Source organism: Tripterygium wilfordii, chromosome 9 (genome assembly GCF_013401445.1).
Source record: "Tripterygium wilfordii isolate XIE 37 chromosome 9, ASM1340144v1, whole genome shotgun sequence".
Taxonomy (NCBI): domain Eukaryota; kingdom Viridiplantae; phylum Streptophyta; class Magnoliopsida; order Celastrales; family Celastraceae; genus Tripterygium; species Tripterygium wilfordii.
In genome coordinates this window covers 10,820,790-10,841,426 of record NC_052240.1, presented here as the reverse complement: position 1 = coordinate 10,841,426, position 20,637 = coordinate 10,820,790, and the positions used below count along the sequence as shown (strand labels likewise).

Below are 20,637 nucleotides of genomic sequence, written 5' to 3'. Positions count from 1 at the left end.
CTTCTGATGTCGTGACAATTTTTCCCCCGTTTAACAAAAAATCACACTGCGAAGAAGCTAGGGTTTGTTTCCTGGTCCCGTCCTGGAAATGAAGGCTGCGAAAAGGCTAGAGTGCCATGCAGCCTGTATGGGAGGATACAGGAACTGGGAAGACGACGAGGGGAATAAATAATTCCATTGATTTTAAGACTATTATCTCATCTGATGATGACAACTAGTAATGCGAACAAACAGTAAAATACTCCCCCTTTCCACTCTTCCTTTGCTAGATCTCCCTTCTTGAGATTGATAATTAAATCAAATATTCCACAAATTTCTTCTCTCTCTCTCTCTCTCTCTCTCTCTCTCTCATCTTCTCCTGCTCAGCGATTGTCCACTTTTGGTCATCGTCACGAGACGAGGCGGTGACGCAGAAAACGAAGGGAATCCAGGGTCTTTTGATTTCAAGTTCATCTGTATTTGGATTACGTATGTTATTTATATATAATTGTTTTTGGGATTTCTGATCTGAATCGAATAAGCGGATCCACGAATATTCAATCCTTCTGCGTAAGCTTCCAATCTCTCGCCCCTCTTTTGATTTCAATCCTGCGAAAAAAGGACTGTTTTTGAGCTGTTTCTCACATGGCTTCCCCTGGAAATCTGAATCAACAAGGAGGTGATGGTAGTGGTGGAGGAGGCTTTGATGTGAATAAGCTCTTCAAGCCCTCCTCTGGGCCTATGATACCACCGCAGCCACAATCTTCAACTCCGAACTCAACCAATCTCACAACTTCTCCTTCCTTTCCTCCTTCTTCTCCCTCTTTTCTCACTCCATCGTCCTCTTATCCTCCTCCCACCGGGCCCTACCCGTATCAGCAACACCTGCACCCCCACTACCTTCCTCCGTATCAACCTTCTCCGATTCAACAACAGCACCTAAACCCTAGACCCATGTCTACTTTTCCTGCTATCCCTACTGCTCCTCCCTCTCCTGGCCCTAACCCCAGTCCTGGTGTGCCTAACTTAATGGCCTTCTTCTCCAATCAGAACCAACAACCTGATTTCCTCCAGCCTACCTTACCTTTCTCCTCACCCTCAACTCCTCCCCCTTCTTCTTCCACTTCTTCGGATTTTCCAATCTCTTCTGCTCCCCCGATTTCTCATCAGCAGCTGCACCTTCACCAGCCTACCCCCATGAGGATGCAGAGCAGCAAACTTCCAAAGGGGAGGCATTTGATTGGTGACCGTGTGTTGTATGATATTGACGTTAGAATGGAAGGGGAAGCGCAGCCCCAGCTTGAAGTCACTCCCATAACCAAGTATAACTCCGATCCGGGCCTTGTTATCGGCCGCCAAATTGCTGTTAACAGGAGCTATATTTGCTATGGACTTAAGCCTGGAGCTATCAGAATTCTCAATATCAACACTGCCTTGAGATCCTTGCTTCGAGGCCATACCCAGGTGATCATAATTGTCTTCATCTCTGGTTTTTTATTTGTAGATTAACAAATGCTATTCATTGCCTTAGATATGATCCCTCCTATGCCTTTTATAACCCATCTAGATATGATGCCTCCTGTGCTTTTTATAACTCATTTGTTCAAAGTGTATTGATCAAATTGAATATTTTTAGTTGTGCACATTTAGCAACCAAGTATGGAAGTAAGTTTTTTTTAGCTGTTCTTCTTTGTTGGTGTCTGACAACATAGCAAATACAAGTTCAAATATAGACTTATTTACATTAATCTATAAACTATAGTTTCACGTCTACTTTTTGTAATGTAAAAATGATAGTATAAAAAGGAGCACCAAAGTGTTGCAAACAAGTTACAAGATGGTAAGCTAATGCTATCAAAGAAATTTCTTTCAGAAGCATTACTCCTAAGCTTTTCCGTGTTAAGCCAATTTTCTATAAAGTAATCAAAGGAAGTTTTTTTTTTCCCTTCAATTTTTTGTATTGGAAGTCATAGTCTAGAGTCTAGACATTCAATGTCATTATGCTGTTGAAATTATTGTTTGTGTTCAATTCTCATGATCTTCTCACCAAACACTCGGTACAATAGCTATGCTCGTAAGAGAAAATTCAAGTCTGTGCTTTTAAAAATGCAGTTATCTTTGTTGTCTATTATCATTGTTACCAATGCAGCAGTCCAAGTTTAAAACCCTTATATCTCTCTGAATCATGTTCTTTGTCTTATATAGAGAGTAACAGATATGGCTTTCTTCGCGGAGGATGTTCACCTTTTGGCAAGGTAACTTTTTAACCTTGGTCTCCGTTTTGGTTTCTCTTTAATAAAAAATAGGGAAGTTTCTTAACTTGAATTTCATGCAGTGCAAGTATTGATGGGCGGGTGTTCATTTGGAAAATCAATGAAGGCCCAGATGTAGAAGACAAGCCCCAGATTCTTGGTACGGCTGCTCTTGCCCTGAAGATCATAGTTGAGGGAGAATCAGTCCATCCTCGAGTTTGTTGGCATCCTCATAAACAAGTAAGAATAGCTTGTGAGCCACTTTATTGAATAGCTTATTCTGTCTGTTGCTTTTCTTCTCATATGTTCAGTTAGTTTGGTTATTACTTGCATTAATCTTAATTTGGAAAAAAATAATTTATTCAGGAAATCTTGATGGTTGCCATGGGAAATCGTATATTGAAGATTGACACCCTAAAAGTTGGAAAAGGTGAAGCATTTTCAGCCGAGGAACCTCTTAATTGTCCCATTCATAAGCTGATAAATGGGGTCCAGCTTGTTGGTAAACATGATGGTGAAGTCACTGATTTGTCAATGTGCCAATGGATGACAACCCGTTCAGCTTCAGCTTCAACAGATGGCACGGTTTGTTCTTTACTCCTCTTTTCCTCGTGTGCCTTTGGTCTAATAAGCGCTTTTTTACAGGTTTGAACTATTTTTGAATCCTTGAAAGCCTTATTATGCTCGTTAAAGAGTACTTAAAACTCTTCTGAGATGTGAATAGTGATATCCCAAGTAATAGTGAATGGATGTTAGGGCCCTGCACATCCGTATTTGGGCCTTTTGCCGTGGTCTAATGCTTCTTTTTCTTTCTTCTTTTCTGTTGTTAAGCAATAGTTCTCTTTTCTTTTTCAACTTTTGATTATGAAATATGAAGATGAGAAGAATTTTCCTATCAATTTTGGCAATGCTATCGGACAGTGTGCTAAAGAATGAGTGTAGCTGAGAATGTTATGGTGAGGATGCAGGAAAATAATGAAGGGTAGGATAAGAAGCGAGACTCTTCGATCTAGGGTAGCACTAAGATAAGTTAAAAGACTAAATCAGCTAAGATGAGAATTGGTGTGTTGGTCTTTTTTACATTGATTTTTCTTTATTTTGGTATTGAAAAAAAAAAAAGAAACCAGTGAGGATTGGAAGGTGTTGCGGAATAGATCATCTCAGCTTAATAATTCTTCTTCTCTCTTGACTTATTCTTTCCTTAAATTCACAATCTGTTCAGTTTTATTCGGGCCTGCATCAGTTTTGGTATCAGTTACTAATATTGATTACCTTTTTATTCTCCATAAAAGCTTTCAATTTTCATCGGTTTCGGTATGAAGACTGGATTTTGAGGACAGTTTGGCTGCAAGATGTGATGCTATTGCAGCTACCTGGAATGAATTTAAGACGTCTCTGCTGAATTTGCTAGATGATTACTGTCTCATGATTATAATCCAACCAACAACTAATCAAAGATTGAGCCTCCATAACGGAATGTGATGTGGAATAAGAAGTATGCAATTTTCTAGATTTTATTAGTCTTATTAAATTAGGATATTTTGTATTTTATATGTAGGTTATTTTAAAAAAAATTGGCTTAATTATTTTTAATAGATATTAGTTTGTCATTTTAATTGAAAGGTCTTTATTTTGTTAAAAGTCTAGGAGTGTTAGTTTAGTAAGTTGTCGATTAGGTAATAGAGTTGATTACAATTAGTTCTCTCTAACTTCATTTTCTGTTTCAGCTTTAAATTTTGTCCAATATCATAAGGTCTTCATACTTTTAAAGTTCTAATTAGGTGAATGTCTAGAAATTGGGATTGGTGTCAATATGGAAAGAAGCTAAACAGTTAGAATGTGGCTGGAAGCCAGAGATCAGGAGCTGTTTCATATTGCAGTCACAAAAGCCACATATTGATAAGCACCAGCAGTTCGAGTGGTCAAGCTCTACCACCCTGCCTATGCGTAGCATTTCAAATCCCCGTTTTGTTCAGCAATCAGAGAAGCATTTTAGGAGTTGATCAAATGAGACGAAGGAAGAAGATGATAGTTCTAATATGTGTGAGTGGCCGGGTGTCACACATGCATGTGCAGGGTAAAAAGGTAAACAATTCCCGTGCACAAGGCTCCTGCAATTGGCGGGGTCGGAGACATGCAGGATGTATGCAGCAGACCTTACCCTCACATAATATATGGAGAGACTCTTTCTTGGAATTGAACTTGTGACCTCTAGGTTGCATGTGTGTAGGGAACTCCTTTTCTTTCATGTAAAGAAAAGTTATTGAAGCATCAAGACAGTGCAAAGAGAACTGCAAGAATACTTAATAGCCTTAAGAAAGTTTATGCAAGGCACAGAGGACCAGAGTTTGATATAACTAAGTCTATTTACAGTAAAAACATTGATTTTTTTATCAGGCCAATCAACCACATGATGGGCATTGGGATCATTTTAGTGTTTTGTCTTCTTGGGCTTGTCTGAGGTGGCCAAACTCCAAGTCTACTCTGTCAATAGAAAGGCTTGTCAACCATTGATTTATAGAATTTTGCTGGACTCTCCTAGTCCAAGAGCAATAGAGGAGACGATGCTTTATAGTTGCAACGAGTGCATTTATTAGCTAAGGAATAATCTCTTTCCTACAGATTCTCCCAAGTCAGAATTCTGCCACATACAACTTACCAGCAGAAGAAAGCAACCTTGGAAGGAACTTTAGTTTTCCAGATACACCGCCATGGGTGCTGAGGCTTACCAAAGTTGTAGTTATATATGATTAGATCCCTATCAAAGGAGAAATCTGTACACATATGATATGACTCAGAACTTGACTTTCAAACGAAACTTGTCAGAAATAATTGATAAAAACTCTTTGAACTCCATTCAAAAGAAAAAAAGCTACAACACCCAATCAAGTCTCAATTGTCCAAAATGATGGTCGATCAACAGTATAACAAAAGGCTCTTGGATTTTTTTATGTGTAGATCATAGAAGAACCCATTAATGTTCCCTTAAATATCTACCAAGGACTTTCTTGGACCAAGATGTTGTTGTTGTGCAAAATCTTAGCCTTGGGCTTCCAAAAGGGAACTTGTTGTCTAACCAGGATTTCAATTAACTGCCACTAGGATTTGCAACTACTTGTAGAGTTAAATATTATGTATTCATTTAAGTAATATTACTGAAAAAAATTCATTTTTGCAACAGGTAAAGATTTGGGAAGATCGTAAGGCAGTGCCCTTGGCAGTCTTGAGACCACATGATGGCCATCCTGTAAACTCTGTGACGTTCTTAACTGCTTCTCACCGCCCCGACCATATTGTTCTCATCACAGGGGTAGGCTTCTCTTCCTCTCAAGTCAAGGAACATGAAGTCATGGTTATATTCTTTGTAGTGTATGGAGTAATTTTTAATGCAAATGTGCTATCCAGCCTTGTTACTGTTATATAATGTTGTCACTGTCGCCTAGAGTCAAATGTCAAAGTTACATGTTGAGATTTACTAACCTCCTTAGTTATGTTTGTAGTTGGGATATCTCAGTTGATTTTCTTTATTCACAGGGGTCATTGAATCGGGAAATGAAGATATGGACCTCCACTAGTGAGGAGGGTTGGCTGTTGCCTAGTGATACTGAATCATGGCAGTGCAGTCAAACACTGGAATTGAAGAGTTCTGCTGAAACCAATGCCGAGAATGCGTTCTTTAATCAAGTTGTGACATTGCCCCGTGCAGGACTGCTTCTACTGGCTAACGCCAAGAAAAATGCCATATATGCTGTGCATATAGATTATGGGCCATATCCAGCTGCAACTCGCATGGATTATGTAGCCGAATTCACAGTCACAATGCCCATTCTGAGTCTTACTGGAACAAGTGATAGCATGCCGAATGGAGAACATATTGTACAGGTGTACTGTGTTCAAACACAGGCTATTCAGCAGTATGCGTTGGACTTGTCTCAGTGCCTGCCACCACCTTTGGACAACATGGAGTTAGATAAAACAGAATCTAATGTTTCTCGCGCTCTTGATTCTGTTGGTTCTGATCGATCTGCTACTTTGGATGCATCTCATGGAAATCAAACCACTGACATGTCTGTCGGTACTCGAACTGTCCAACCAAATCTGGCAGGCAGCTATGAAAGTGCTCCAATAGCTAGCCATCCGGAAGCCTCACTTTCTGGTGAGGTTAGAAGTTTCTTGGATATTGCTACAAAAAGTATGGAAAGGAAATCAAAAACTTCACCATCTCAGAATAGTGCTGAAAATATCCAGACTGTTGCATCCGCTGTTCCTTTGAGTCCAAGGTTATCAGGCAAGTCATCTGGTTTAAGAAGTCCATCGAATAACATTGAGCCCAGTCCATTGCTCAACGATCATAATGGTGACCAGCCTGTTCCTAATTATTCAGTTAACCGCGAAAGTGATACTGTTAAAGAAAATGCGGCAGATGTGCCTTCCTTAGTTGACAATCTAATGAAAGATGATAAGAATGTAGCACAAAATGATATCTTGATGGGTTCTGAACCTCCTATAACATTTAAAAACCTTACACACTTGGTAACTCCATCAGAGATATTATCCAGGGCTCCCTCACCATCTGAGAGTTCTCAAATGAGTCAAGGCATGAACAAGGAGGAGACGAAAATTCAAGATGTGGTTGTCAACAAAGATGCAGAAAATGCTGAGGTTGAGGTAAAAGTTGTTGGAGAGACGGGAGCCACTCCAATTAATGATCGTGAGTCTTCCAGAGAGTCTCATATTAATGTTGGGGAGAAAAAGGAGAAATCCTTCTACTCTCAGGCCTCAGATCTTAGCATTCAGATGGTCAGAGATTGTTGTGTTGAAAATTATATTGTGGGGGGCTCACAACAGTCTAATGATGGTGGTGTCACTCAAGCACCAGAGAGGCCATCCGACAATGGTGAGGAGGAAGACCGAGATATAGCAAAAGATGTTCCAGAAAATATTGGAGAGTCTGAAAATCAAATGGCAGTTCCACAGTCCACAGCCCTGGCTACAAAGGGGAAAAGGCAGAAGGGAAAAGGTTCTCAAGTATCTGGTCCATCTTCCAGTTCCCCAAGTCCTTTCAACTCTACAGATTCATCAAATGAACCAGGTTGTAGTACTGGTACCCAATCCGGTGATGCTGCTATGCCACAGTTATTGGCGATGCAAAATATGCTTGATCAGGTAGTTTTTGAATCTTTGAAGTTTGAATTAAGTTCTCTGCTGTTGTAAAAAAAAAAAGTTATCTACCTATGTGTTTTTGCGGTTATGTAAATTTTGGTAAGTTTGATGAAACACTCAACACCAGTTTCCGGCTATGATACTTATTGACATATGTTCTGTTCTTGTGTTCTGCATTTATGTTGGTAAATTTTGATAAGCTTAATATGTTGATATTTAGACCAGAACTAATTTCTCTTAAAGGATTCATGTAGATGACCCATCATTTGTGTGATGATGATTAAGAAATTGATCATTTATTCATTGAATTACTCAAATGCTACCTTTTTCCTGTTGTTTGATAGCAACTTATGCCAAATTTCTTGTGTTTATCATTGTAGAGAGTGAACAGTGGAACCTTTGGTGCAATTACCTATTGTTTTTCTTTTTTAGTTTCCCGATACATATTTTATATCTATGTTTTTTTTCTTTTCAGTTCAATGCTTATAATTGTTAATTTTATAATTAAAGCTTGGAAGAATTAAATCTATCTCTTCACAAACAAAGTGAGCAAAGGACTTTTGGCCCCTAGAAAAGTATTGCTTTTCTCGTCTGTGGCTTTTGTACTCTCTCTTTCCCTCCCTCCCTCCTTCCTTGTCTCTTTCTTTTGAATATTAAGTTGTCTCCCTGTCTAGGATGTATATGTATATTATATGTACATATGTCTCTTAGCTACTGTCAAATCTTATGCTAATACTTTTTTAATATATATATTTTACAGTTGGTAAACATGCAAAAGGAAATGCAGAAACAGATGAATACGATGGTTTCTGTCCCAGTGAACAAAGAAGGTAAACGACTAGAAGCATCTCTGGGCCGTAGTGTAGAGAAAGTTGTCAAAGCCAATGCTGATGCATTGTGGGCTCGCTTTCAAGAAGATAATGCAAAACATGAGAAGTTAGAGCGAGACCGTACACAACAGATAATAAATTTGATTACCAATTCCATAAACAAGGACTTGCCAGCCACTTTTGAGAGAACTTTGAAGAAAGAATTAGCTTCAGTCGGGCCTGCTGTTTCTCGGGCTATTACTCCATCTCTGGAGAAATGCGTAAATACAGCTATTACAGAGTCATTCCAGGTAAAAATGTCAAAGATTCTTGGGGAATGTTTTGGTGTTGCATTACAGGAACTATAGCTACCATCACAAACAAAAGCAGAAAAGGTGTTGTATAGGGAACAATTTCTTTTCTAAAATGTTTAGAATCCAAACGATCGTTCAACAGTTATTGCTTTTCTATCTTACACTTCTTTACTTTTCCTTGAAATGCCTCGTAGCAGACTCGAACCATTTAATTTCTTTGTTGCGTCTGAATGTAGATGTTTTACTTTCGCATCTAATTGAATGCGCTTTGTTGTTGTTATTTTACAGAAAGGAGTGGGAGAGAAGGCAGTCAATCAACTAGAGAAATCAGTTAATGCAAAACTTGAAGCTACAGTTGCCAGGCAACTCCAAGTGCAGTTTCAAACCTCTGGCAAGCAAGCTCTTCAGGTAATTTCCAGCTCAGTTAGAATTACATTATCCTGTCAGTTGTGGACTCTTTGTACTCATTTTACTTCTAATGTCAGTCTTTCACTCCGGGCCTCAATTTGCACATTTATTAAGGGGGTGGCATTCCCTTAGCACATTGTTATTCTCAGCCAATTTATGAGGCTTTAATGCTATTCTTGTTTTTTTTCTCTCTCTTTTATGCGTTGCTGTATATTGCAGTTAGTTTCCATAATCTCTCTTTTATTCTTCACTTGGCAGTTTTCCTTCTAGTATTAACATGCAGCTGTTGGCCAGTGCAGCAGTTTCGATGAATGCACTGTGTATATTAATTGTTAGTTTTTCGTTTCGCTGACCACATACTAATGAGAGGAGAAAAAAATAACCTTCTGGGTTTAGAAACCAAGTCATTGACGATTTTCTGTCCATGAATATTTTTGAGTTTGACATCACAAAATCAGGCCTCCTTTATTTAGAACTCCTTGTGTCATTTATCAAGGCCGGGTGCTTTTCATTCAACATTGTGTTTTTAATAAAAAAATATATTTGTCAATTACTTATAATCTAGCACCATAGAATTTTCTTGTAAAGTTAAGGGGGTGATTTTTGTTGCTGGTTTTGCAGAGTGTATGTTGAATGTCCACATGTTTATGCACATGATTGTAGGGAAATGCGCCTTTTCTGATGAAGACAAGGTTTTTTTGCTTGCAGGATGCATTTAGGTCTAACTTGGAAGCTTCGATTATTCCTGCATTTGAGATGTCATGTAAAACTATGTTTGAGCAAGTCGATGCAACATTTCAAACAGGACTTACAAAATATGTAACTGCTGCTGCGCAGCAGTTTGAGTCCTTGCACTCTCCCTTGGCCATGACTTTGAGGGTAAGTGTAATTTACTAGGGTACTTACTGTCACAAACTATACCATTTTTTTACATCCTAGAAAGAGAATATTTATATTGCTCATGTGTTTCGTTGCATAGTGTTATTTTCTGTTGCTTATAAAATATTGGTTATACAACTTAAATTTTGGAAAAATTTTACAAGCCATTATCTTATGAAGTTGCTTTACACCTGATTGAATTACATCTCGGTTGGTAAATAATTGTTAATTGTTGTGCTAGCACCCCTGTTGGTAGTAATTGTATTGGTCTATTTAACAGTGTATGATGGCATTGCATTTGATTCTATGAGTTTTAATTAATTACATGTATTTATTGAATGTGTCAAAATTAAAATGACTTTTCCCAATCAGAGTCCCAGTGAACTATTATCCTGGTGGAAATGGAGTTTATTTTGAATGTAGAGGGCTGGATTCAGAAATCTGATGGTTTCTTATGATGGATGATTTTGGCATTTGACAATATGATTGGTGTCATCATCTGTTTCCATTTGTTGCTTTACCAAGCTTTTTGTCCTGTTTATGTGTTTCTTAAATATCTCGTTTGATGGAAACTCATGTCTGGGATGGCAAATACGATTGGGTAAGTTGCTACACTTTTTGTGACAACACATTGGGTCACTCACAAGAGGTTTCTATTTTTTTGCGTGACTTCTGCAGTTTTGCTGCTGTTGCCTCGTACATTTGTTGCTATGAGTTCCTGTAAATTTGATAGTCTGTATTTGCAGGAGGCCATCAGTTCAGCATCATCCATAACTCGGACCTTGAGTGGAGACTTGGCTGATGGTCAACGTAAGCTGTTAGCTATTGCTGCTGCAGGTGCAAACTCAAAAGCAGGAAATCCCCTGGTAACTCAATTGAGTAATGGCCCACTGGCTAGTCTACATGGGATGGTATGGTTCAACAGATGCCTTTGTATTATTTGTTTTTCCTTTACAATTGCTAATGGATGCTGAGGAGTGTTTTTTCCCCTATAAACTGGTTAGTGTTCAGTTCTTGTTTTCCTGATCTCATGGGGATATTATGTATCTATGGAACAGGTTGAGGCACCTGTGGATCCAACAACAGAACTATCTAGGCTGATAGCCGAACGTAAATACGAGGAGGCATTTACTCAAGCCTTGCACAGAAGTGATGTCTCAATAGTTTCGTGGTTATGTTCTAAGGTATTGTAGCTTCTCTCAATTGCTACTTTTAAGTGGTGTCTAGATGCCAATTATGCTCTGTGTTATACTTGAGTGGGCCTGCCCAGGGCTTGAACTTAAGTTATTCGTAACTTTAGATGAGTAATTGTCAATTTATTTGTATGCTTTTTCTTGTTTACGTAGAATTACACGGTCTCTAGATTATTTCATGCAATTTAATCAGTTATGCTTCATTTTGCTTGCGTCGTCAGGTCGATATGCAGGGGATTTTGGCCATGAAACCAATCCCTCTAAGCCAAGGAGTTTTGCTGTCCCTACTCCAGCAACTGTCTTGTGATATAAGCAAGGAAACACCTAAAAAGCTGGAATGGATGTATGATGTAACTTTTGCCATAAACCCTGCAGATCCACTTATAGCGAGGCACGTACTTGCCATTCTTGATCAGGTTTCTAAGGCATTGAATAATCACTTGAGCCTGCCTACAAACTCTCATTCTGATATCACCTGCATCCGCCTTCTCATGCGTGCCATAGCTGATATTCTAAAGCAGCTGTAAATGATTGTTCCTTTTTTTGTCTGTTCATGTGCAAATATGCAAGCAAGAAACTTTTGGTTTGTACTTTCTATAGAATTCTAGGAAGTCCAGAGAACTGGTAATGTTACGTGTTTGTTTGAAATTGTTCTTATGTTAGTGGAATTCTTGTCTGATTGACACTCGTTGTGCAAATGGTTGGAGTTTTTCTACCTCTTTGAAATGACTGGCAGTTGTACAATTACTGGTTGTTGCCTCCTACCAGCACTGCTCCATCTCCCACCTTCTGGTTGGTCGAAACTTACTATTGTTTTTGGACTTGAAAGGCCTACGTTTTTTGTGGGCGGCATCTAAACTTGCTGACCGGTCATGGTGAACCCTGGCCACTGGATCAGATAAGGTGGCGTAGCATCTGGGTGGTACAACTTAACTAGTTTGCGGTATGCAGCCTCGATCTCAGCTGGAGAAGCTGTTTCACTGACTCGAAGAACATGGTACAACGTAGAGCGCTTTCTCTCATTTGAGTCTACACTTGCAGGCTCAGCGGCAGTAGCAGCAGCAGTGGACACCCTGAATTTGGGATTGGGAGATTCAGGGTAGGAAAATGTTTTAACTGAGGGTGGTTGCAGGCATTAGAATGGTATTCCCCAGCAGTTTTATGAGCAAATTGAACAGGTTATGGTAAATGTAGGTTTTATGAAGTTGAGCTTTTGAGTTTTTAAGCGGATATGTAAGTGTATGAATGTAAGGACTACGGGATAGTTGCCTATGATTTCGCAACAGGCAGTTTGGGTTTAGGTCATTGTTAGCCTGTTTGGTGGGGCTTTCGGGCAAAGCGGTATTGCTTTTCCCAAACGTCCCACCAAACAAGAGAATAACGCCCTCCTAGAAAAAGCTCCAAGGCGTTAGCTCTTCTGTTTTTTTTTTAAAAAAAATTTTATTTATTGGGTCCCACATACGTCGCTGTTAAGATTTTTGAAACACTTGTGGACCCAATAAAAAGTAATTGGGTCCCATCTTCTTTATAATTAATAATTTTATATCTTAACATTCTTTATTACTATAAATATTATTTAAATATTAAATTAATAACGTACCCCCTCTTTCCCATTTTCTAAGTCATTTTTTCTATTTTAGGTTATCCCAAAACTAATGTCACCTCACTTTTCTTCATTAATTAACAATTTTATTGTTGTGTTTCAAAATTACCCTTTAACTTTAATTATCCTTGTTTCAAGGAAAAAATGGTACCATCATAAATAAGGACAAATTTGGAATCACATGTTATTTTATGTAGTTGAATTGCATTAAATGATATCCATTAAAACTTTAGATTTTCAAAGGATGACAAACAAATAGGGACGAAGGGAGTCGTATATATTAAATTACAAACTTATTTAAATATTAAACTAAAGTAATTATAATTTAAATATTATGTTTATAAATATAATAAATTATGTTTATGTTGAAATAAGATAATTAAAATTTATAATAAAAAATATATATATATTTTACCCTACTTAACCGTTAAGAACAGTTAACCCCTTTACCAATCACTTCACGATTTATTTCACAGCTTTAAGCTCAGTTTTTTTTCCACAGCTTATCCGTTAATGTTGAAAATAAACACAACTACTCTACCAAACGGAGCCTTTGAGTTGTGAAGATTGTGGGTTGCCGCACACGCCAGGCCATCTTTTGGTATTTCCCCTTTGGTGGGTGGAGTGAGGAGTGTGCCATGGAGAGGCATAAAGGTTGTTTGCTTTGATGCTCTGTTTTAAGAGCAACCACAATGAGTATTGAGTAATTGAGCAATTGGGTCATCATTTTTTTTTTTTTGAGAATTCTGATTTGTGGAGTTTAATGGGGAATGTCTAGAATGAATGTATGCCTCTCACGATAGTACAATTTTTTTCACCAAAATACATGTCTTTATAAAGTAAGAGTGGGTCAACCAAACTCCATGTCCAACAAGCGTGGGTAATAATATTTAGTTGCTAGCTACCACAACTAGTTTCCATTTTTTGCAATTGTCTTCTGAAGTTCTGATCCTAGATTACTGAAATTTGACAATGTTTTAGTACAACACTAATTTTCAACCGTAGTACTAATTTTAAGCAAACACACAAAGAATGATCCAAAATGGCCCATGTACTTGGCCTAAAAAACTGAATAAGCTCTTGTTTTTTTTTTTCGACATTAAACACAGAAAAAATGGTTTTGTTTGTTGTAAATCCAACACTAATTATATTGTCCCCTTTAGGTTTTCCGGTTTTCCCAACTCACTTAATCAGAGAAGATGCCTAGTTGATGTTAAGGGGTGGGCTTAGCCCTTATAAAGGGGATTATATTACTTACATCTTTCGATGTGATATTTTTACACTCCCCCACTTGTGAAATAAGTTATGCCAGGTAAGGTTGTTAAAATCGGGATCTTACATAAGATCAGTGGCAGAAATGCAAAATTGAATCGTAAAATCGTAAGATTTTATAAAATTTAAAAAATAAATGTAAAATAATATAATTACTTATTTTTAAATAAATAATTAACATTATATAATATACTATAATTTATAGGTAATAAAAAAATTCAAAAATGTGATTATTATTTATTTATAGACATGTTAATATTTCACAAAATTATAATTTTTTAGGACCTCCAGATAATTATGAAAAGCAAGCACAATAATTATGCAAGATTATGTCATGTTTGTATATTAGAACCAATTTTTCAACAAAAACTAGGATTAAAAACATAAGCACATGATTAGTAAACCACAACCCATAAGCTCATGACTCCATAAGTCTATTAAGGTTAAGATCGATAAAATCGTAAAATCGGTAGATCTTATCAATTTTGGGATTTTACATTGATTCAAATCGTTTTGGTTACCTAAGATCGTAAGATCAAAATCGGGATTTTAACAACCATGACGCCAGACCCAACAAATGGAGTGGAGGTTATGTCCAATTGAACCGTATTGCTTCGATGCCATGTTGATTTATAGATAATCTTAAGCTGAAGAATCAGTGATTGAAGAATAAGAAGTTCATGGAGAGGGAAGAAGAAGATTGAGAGGAAACTTGACATTTTACATCAATAAGAGTTTAACACAAGTTTCCTCTCAATCTTCTTCTTCTTCCCTCTACATGAATTTCTTCTTCTTCAATCATTGATTCTTTAACAGCTTAAGATTATCCGTAAATCATCATTGTTTTGGGATAACTTATTGTAAAAATCTTTAGGCTAGATTTTCATTATACGTATATATTTTACAATATTTAAAGAGAGAATACAAAACGAACTTGCTTTTTTCCAATATTTAAAGAGAAAATGCAAAATAAAAAAAATAAAAAGACAGAGAGTTAGGACTTCATTAAAAGTTGTGACATTGACAAACAAGATTGCGCTAATGTAAGAGCATCTCCAATGGAAAATATCAAAATGGAGCATCAAATTTATCATTTGATGCCCAATTTGTACTTTGATGTCCCATTTCATGTTTCAATAAAGTGATGCATTCCAACCCAAATAATCAAAAGAGTCATCAAATTTTAAATTTACTCAAATTAACCCATTTAAGTTAGCCCATTTAAATTAGTCTAATTAATTTTACCCATTTAAATGAGCCAATTATAAAAATTTGGTTTATCCTTCCAAAATTTGGCCGCTTAAAATTTTCAAATTAGAAATTTGAATAAAATTTGACCGCCTAAAATTTTCAAATTAGAAATTTGACCGCCTAAAACTTCAATTTTGAAACTTGGCCGACTAAAATTTTCAAATTTGAAATTTGGCCGCATTCAGGATACTAGCATATGAAAGTTATTGCTGCATTCAGGATACTAGCATATGGAGTACCAGCTGATATGCTAGATGACCACATACGTATAGGCGAAAGCACTGCTATTGAAAGTCTACGGGCCTTTGTAAGAGCTGTTGTTGCTGTCTTCGGGGATCAGTATCTGAGGGCACCAAATCAGAATGATTTAATGCACCCAATAAATTTTGCACATTTTGCGTTAATATCCCGCCACCGATTTTTAATAGAAGCTTCGGTGCGTCCTTCTTCACCTCCGAATGAAATGAATTGCTCATAAATCCTCCCCCAAAATCTATTCATGCTTTGATCAACTCCACTAATAGCATCTTTACTCGTATTTAACCACGCGGACACGATAAATATATCTTCATCTCGAGTGAAATTCCTTGTCCTTTGTGATTTGCGTGTACGAAGATCCACATCATTTTTAGTTTGTATGGCAGGATCGAAACCATCAACTTCTTCAATAACCGGTGACTCGCTATTAAGGAGATCGGTGTAGTTACCGAAGTATTGAGAATTCATCTAATAAATATAAAAATCATGAGAACAATATTGTATTTTGAAGAATATGCCAATATCCTACCGGTAGGATACATAAGTATCCTATCACTAGGATACATACCGTATCCTACCGATAGGATACATTAAGTATCCTATCACTATGCTACAATATATGCTTGCACCGTAATCCATACAGATAAATATAAAAATAAAAAACAAAAAGTCAAGAACCACATATTAACACCAAAACCCAGATAGCTCACCGATCCAAAACCCATACAAAGAAGAAGATAAATACCATATCCAGAATAACAAAGCAGATTTGTTTAATGGAGACACAAAGAAGAAGATAAAGACATACAAGATCAAAATCAAGAATTAAAAAGCCTTGGAGAAAGAAACAAATAGTCGTTGGAGACAAATACCAGATCCAGATCTTCAGAGCCTTGGAGAAAGAAACAAATGTGTATTCTCAAAGGAAGAGATAGAGAGAGGATGAACTGACATATTTTTCAAGTTTGGAAAACTATTTAAAGATTTGAATAGAGTCGTTGAAAGAAAAAATAGCCGTTGATGAGAGCCGTTGGTGACCCGCCACAAATTTGATGTCTCTGATTTTCTCTCTCCTTTGGAGGTATATTTGCATCCAGAAGCTTGAAGCATCAAATTGATGTCTCAATTTGATGTTTGCGTTGGAGACCTTAAAAAGCATATTAAGGCATCAAATTGGCAGTTAGCCAATTTGATGTCTCATTTGATGCTCCGGTTGGAGCTGCTCTAAGGGCAAATGCAATGGTGAAGTAGTATTGGGCCAACAAAGATGTTGTCTTTTGCTGATGTGGCTGTATTGTAAAATGTGTTTTGCTTATGTGGCTGTATTGGGATAAGTGTTTTGCTGATGTGGATGTATTGATATTTAATGTTTTGGTGTAGTTTTGTTATGGATAATATGGAGGAATGGAATGTTGTTGGGTTGGGTGGAAAGAGAAAGTGTGTGGGAAGAAAAAGTGTATAGAAATTTGTGTTTTGCTGATGTGGCTGTATTAGAATACGTGTTTGACTTGACTTTTTGTGTAATAGAGGTGGGACCGGGCCAACAAAAATGTTGGCCCAGTAAATTGTTTCTTATTGCATTTGCCCTAAAGGCGAAGAATCATGCTACTAGCTGACCTCTCAAAGTTGTCAAGAATTGGAGATAGCTTAGTTAGTTAGGTTATCTGATTAGGATCTTTGAGGTTCAAGGTTTTGTTCTCATCAGAGAGGGTTGAGATATGGGTAGTTTTCATCCGTTGTCTTTGAGGTTCATGGTTTTATTCTCACCAGGGAGGATTGAGATATGAGTAAAATTTCCCTCCGTTGTGGTGGCCTTCATACCTCTCGGGCATGACTTAGCGTGTGTGGCCTATGGGCCTTAAAAAAAAAAAAGGTTTTTTAGTTAGGCTTAAATATATAATAAATTATAAAAAGATTTTCTAAATATTCACTTTAGACCTCATGCTACAAAAAATCATATTCAATTGGTTAAAATAAGAAAACACGTTACAATTATTATTTATTATATTTTATAAAATTATCATTTTTGACATTATTTTTCATACTTTCTAATGCATAATTAATAAATAACAAAAAAAAAATTTTGGTACCGCCTCCAAACTCCATCTTAGTTTTACCCATCCTATCATAAAATTTAATGTCCATCCGACAATCCCTCACATTATGTTTCGACTTTGGAATGAGCTACAATATAGTGGTCTCAGCTTCAAGATTTCCTTAATATACCTGTCTTATGGTTTGAAGATTGCCCTATCTTAATGTACCAACGAGGGTGGTTCGGTTAGTATTCGATTGGAGTAGAGATATGTGTGCTCAAGATTTGATTTTAATAAAAAATAAATTTGTCAATGGTATTACAAAAAATATTAAAAAAGAGAGAGAGATTGCCTTCCCTCATAATAAAATTATAAATAATAAAATACATTAAATTAAAAATACAGCAGAGAGGATATAAAAGTGATCGGCGAAAATGGAGTTCAGTCGATAGACAACACAGGGTATGATCGATGAATGGCAAAATGGAGCGTGGTTGGCGTTGTAAATCTTCTCTCATTAGACATATTGATTTACGCTCGTCCAGAACTACCCTTTTTAGAAGAAGGCACGTACCATTTTGTGTTCGCTTAACCAACTCTGCTACTCCATCCACTTCTGCCACTTCTGCTCTCGGTGACGCAGAAACTGAAGAATGGGAGCCCTCCCCTTCATCCATAATCCAAAACAAGAACCTTCTCCGCCGAAGCCCCAAAGGACTCCACGTTCTCGACCTTGTCGACGAGGGATCACTAGAACCCGACAGGACTCTCTACAACTTGCTGATCAAGAAATGCACCTCCTTGAAAAGGCTCAAGGAAGGCAGGATTGTCCACACCCATCTCCGCAATTCCAGATTTCTCAAGGGTGATGCTGTGATGCAGAACAGTGTGCTCCATATGTATGCAAAATGTGGCAGCTTGGAGGATGCTCGCCAGTTGTTCGACGAGATGACCGATAGAGATTTGGTCACTTGGACTGCCTTGATTACTGGGTATTCTCAGAATGATCGAGCCGAGGACGCACTTGTGTTGTTTCGTAGAATGCTTCGATTCGGGCTTCAACCCAATGAATTCACGTTGGCTAGTGTATTGAAGGCTTCTGGGACCGGTGCTAGTGATATGGAGGGAAGGCAGCTTCATGGTTTCTGTCTCAAGTCCGGTTACGTTAATGATGTTTATGTGGGTAGTTCAGTTTTGGACATGTATGCAAGGTGTGGCCGCATCGAGGAAGCTGGGAGAATATTTGGTGGGCTGCCTTGCAAAAATGAGGTGTCTTGGAATGCTTTGATCTCGGGACATGCTAGGAAAGGTGAAGCAGAAATTGCACTTGGATTGTTTCGGAAGATGCTCAGGGACGATTTTGAACCCACAAGATTCACGTATTCTGGCATTTTCAATGCTTTTTCCATCACTGGGTCTCTAGAGCAAGGGAAGTGGGTTCACGCCCACATGATAAAATCCGGTGGAAAGCTTATTGCTTTTACTGGCAATACTCTTCTTGACATGTACGCAAAATCAGGTAGCATTGACGACGCAAAGAAAGTTTTTGAGCGGCTGGTGAATAGAGATGTTGTCTCTTGGAATTCGATGATTGTTGCATTTGCCCAACATGGGCTAGGGAGGGATTCCATACAAATGTTCGAAGAAATGCTGAAGATTGGAGTTTCACCTAATGAAATAACTTTCCTTTGTGTTCTTACGGCTTGTAGCCATGCCGGCCTTTTGGATGAAGGACAATATTATTTTGAGTTGATGAAGAAGTTCAATTTTGAGCCACAGATTTCGCATTATGTGACAATTGTTGATCTTTTTGGCCGAGCAGGTCATCTTAATCAAGCTGAGAGGTTCATAAGGGAAATGCCAATTGAACCAACTGCTGCCATATGGGGAGCCTTGCTTGGTGCTTGTAGAATGCATAAGAATATGGATTTGGGCACCTATGCTGCTGAACGTATATTGGAACTTGATCCCCAGGACGCAGGGCCCCATTTGTTGCTCTATAATATCTATGCATCTGCTGGTAGATGGACTGATGCTGCAAAAGTGAGAAAGATGATGAAGGAAAGCAGGGTTAAGAAAGAACCTGGTTGCAGTTGGGTGGAGATCGAGAATGAGGTCCACGTATTTCTGTCAAATGATGATGCCCATCCACAGATGGATGAGATTCATAGGATGTGGGAGAAAATTAGGAGGGAGATTACGGAGATTGGATACATCCCCGACACAAGCCATGTACTTCTTTTTGTGGACCAGCAGGAGAGGGAAGTTAAGTTGCAGCACCATAGTGAAAAGCTTGCTCTTGCATTTGCTCTTCTCAATACACCTCCAGGGACCCCTATACGAATCAAGAAGAACATCAGAGTTTGTGGTGATTGTCATTTAGCCTTCAAGTTTGCATCAAAGGTGGTAGATAGGGAAATTATTGTTAGGGATACTAATCGGTTCCATTGTTTCCGGCATGGTTCGTGTTCTTGTGGTGACTACTGGTAGTGCCAAGACATCAACAGTCAATCATCCATAGGGATCCTGTGGGAGAGCAAATGTTTTTTTTTTTTAACTCTTGGAAAATGTTCTTGAGCTCCCTTTTTCTAAATTTTTCTGAAAAAACATTTTTCAAAAGGTGAAAACATTACCAAACCGTCGCGTGATATTTTGAACAAGTGCTTTGCTCATTACTCTGTGTTTCTGAGTCTTGAGCAGACATGACAATGGCTTCAACTTTGGGTCCCTTGCACATATAAATTCTTCAGTGGAAGCAACTTGAAGGACAATATGACTTCTGATGGCAGTAATACAAAATTTGGTGGCCTTTTTGGCATGATGCAACTGGCAAGAGTCTGGATCTGAATGTCAGAAAACACGAAGAATGCATGATTGAGACACGAAAGCAAAGATGAATACATTTCTGTTTAGTAACAATCACCAGTCTCTCAAGCCCATGAGATTTACATGTTTTCTCACAGGCTGAGCTAGAGAAGCAAGGTTCATTCAATGTGTGGCACATTTTGGCCAGAACTAATCTATCAAATTATGGATGTCCCATTGCTTAGTGAAATTGGGCACGCAAGGTTGCTTGAACTACTTCATTTCAAGTTTTTCACTTCCTTGTAAATTTTTATATATGATGCAGGTTTGAATTAGGGAAATGTGAAGAGAAAATGGTGTATAGCTTGGCTTGTGAAAATTTTCTTTTGCAGGGTACCCAGTCCAGTATTCATGT

The 20,637-nt window shown here is 37.9% G+C and overlaps 2 protein-coding genes across 2 annotated transcripts; both read left to right on the top strand.

Annotated features, from left to right (window-relative positions):
* Nucleotides 1–314: 314 nt before the first annotated feature.
* Nucleotides 315–11,682, top strand: LOC120006237 (enhancer of mRNA-decapping protein 4-like). Its single transcript, XM_038856199.1, has 12 exons — nucleotides 315–1,443; nucleotides 2,185–2,234; nucleotides 2,315–2,471; nucleotides 2,598–2,816; nucleotides 5,413–5,541; nucleotides 5,766–7,397; nucleotides 8,155–8,514; nucleotides 8,806–8,925; nucleotides 9,634–9,804; nucleotides 10,551–10,715; nucleotides 10,863–10,988; nucleotides 11,219–11,682. Exons 1-12 carry the CDS (start codon nucleotides 625–627, stop codon nucleotides 11,522–11,524), a joined length of 4,254 nt encoding a protein of 1,417 aa, XP_038712127.1. The 5' UTR covers nucleotides 315–624; the 3' UTR covers nucleotides 11,525–11,682.
* Nucleotides 11,683–17,841: 6,159 nt separating this feature from the next.
* LOC120006238 (pentatricopeptide repeat-containing protein At3g24000, mitochondrial) lies at nucleotides 17,842–20,498 on the top strand. Its single transcript, XM_038856201.1, has one exon. It carries the CDS (start codon nucleotides 17,889–17,891, stop codon nucleotides 19,905–19,907), a length of 2,019 nt encoding a protein of 672 aa, XP_038712129.1. The 5' UTR covers nucleotides 17,842–17,888; the 3' UTR covers nucleotides 19,908–20,498.
* Nucleotides 20,499–20,637: the final 139 nt, after the last annotated feature.

What these genes read in the sequence shown, in the direction of transcription:
- LOC120006238 (XM_038856201.1), top strand. Translation starts at nt 17,889, where the DNA reads ATGAATGGCAAAATGGAGCGTGGTTGGCGTTGTAAATCTTCTCTCATT.
- LOC120006237 (XM_038856199.1), top strand. Translation starts at nt 625, where the DNA reads ATGGCTTCCCCTGGAAATCTGAATCAACAAGGAGGTGATGGTAGTGGT. An exon ending in TGCAAAATATGCTTGATCAG is followed by an intron (nt 7,398 to 8,154) that starts GTAGTTTTTGAA and finishes TATATTTTACAG; the next exon opens with TTGGTAAACATGCAAAAGGA. An exon ending in CTATTACAGAGTCATTCCAG is followed by an intron (nt 8,515 to 8,805) that starts GTAAAAATGTCA and finishes GTTATTTTACAG; the next exon opens with AAAGGAGTGGGAGAGAAGGC.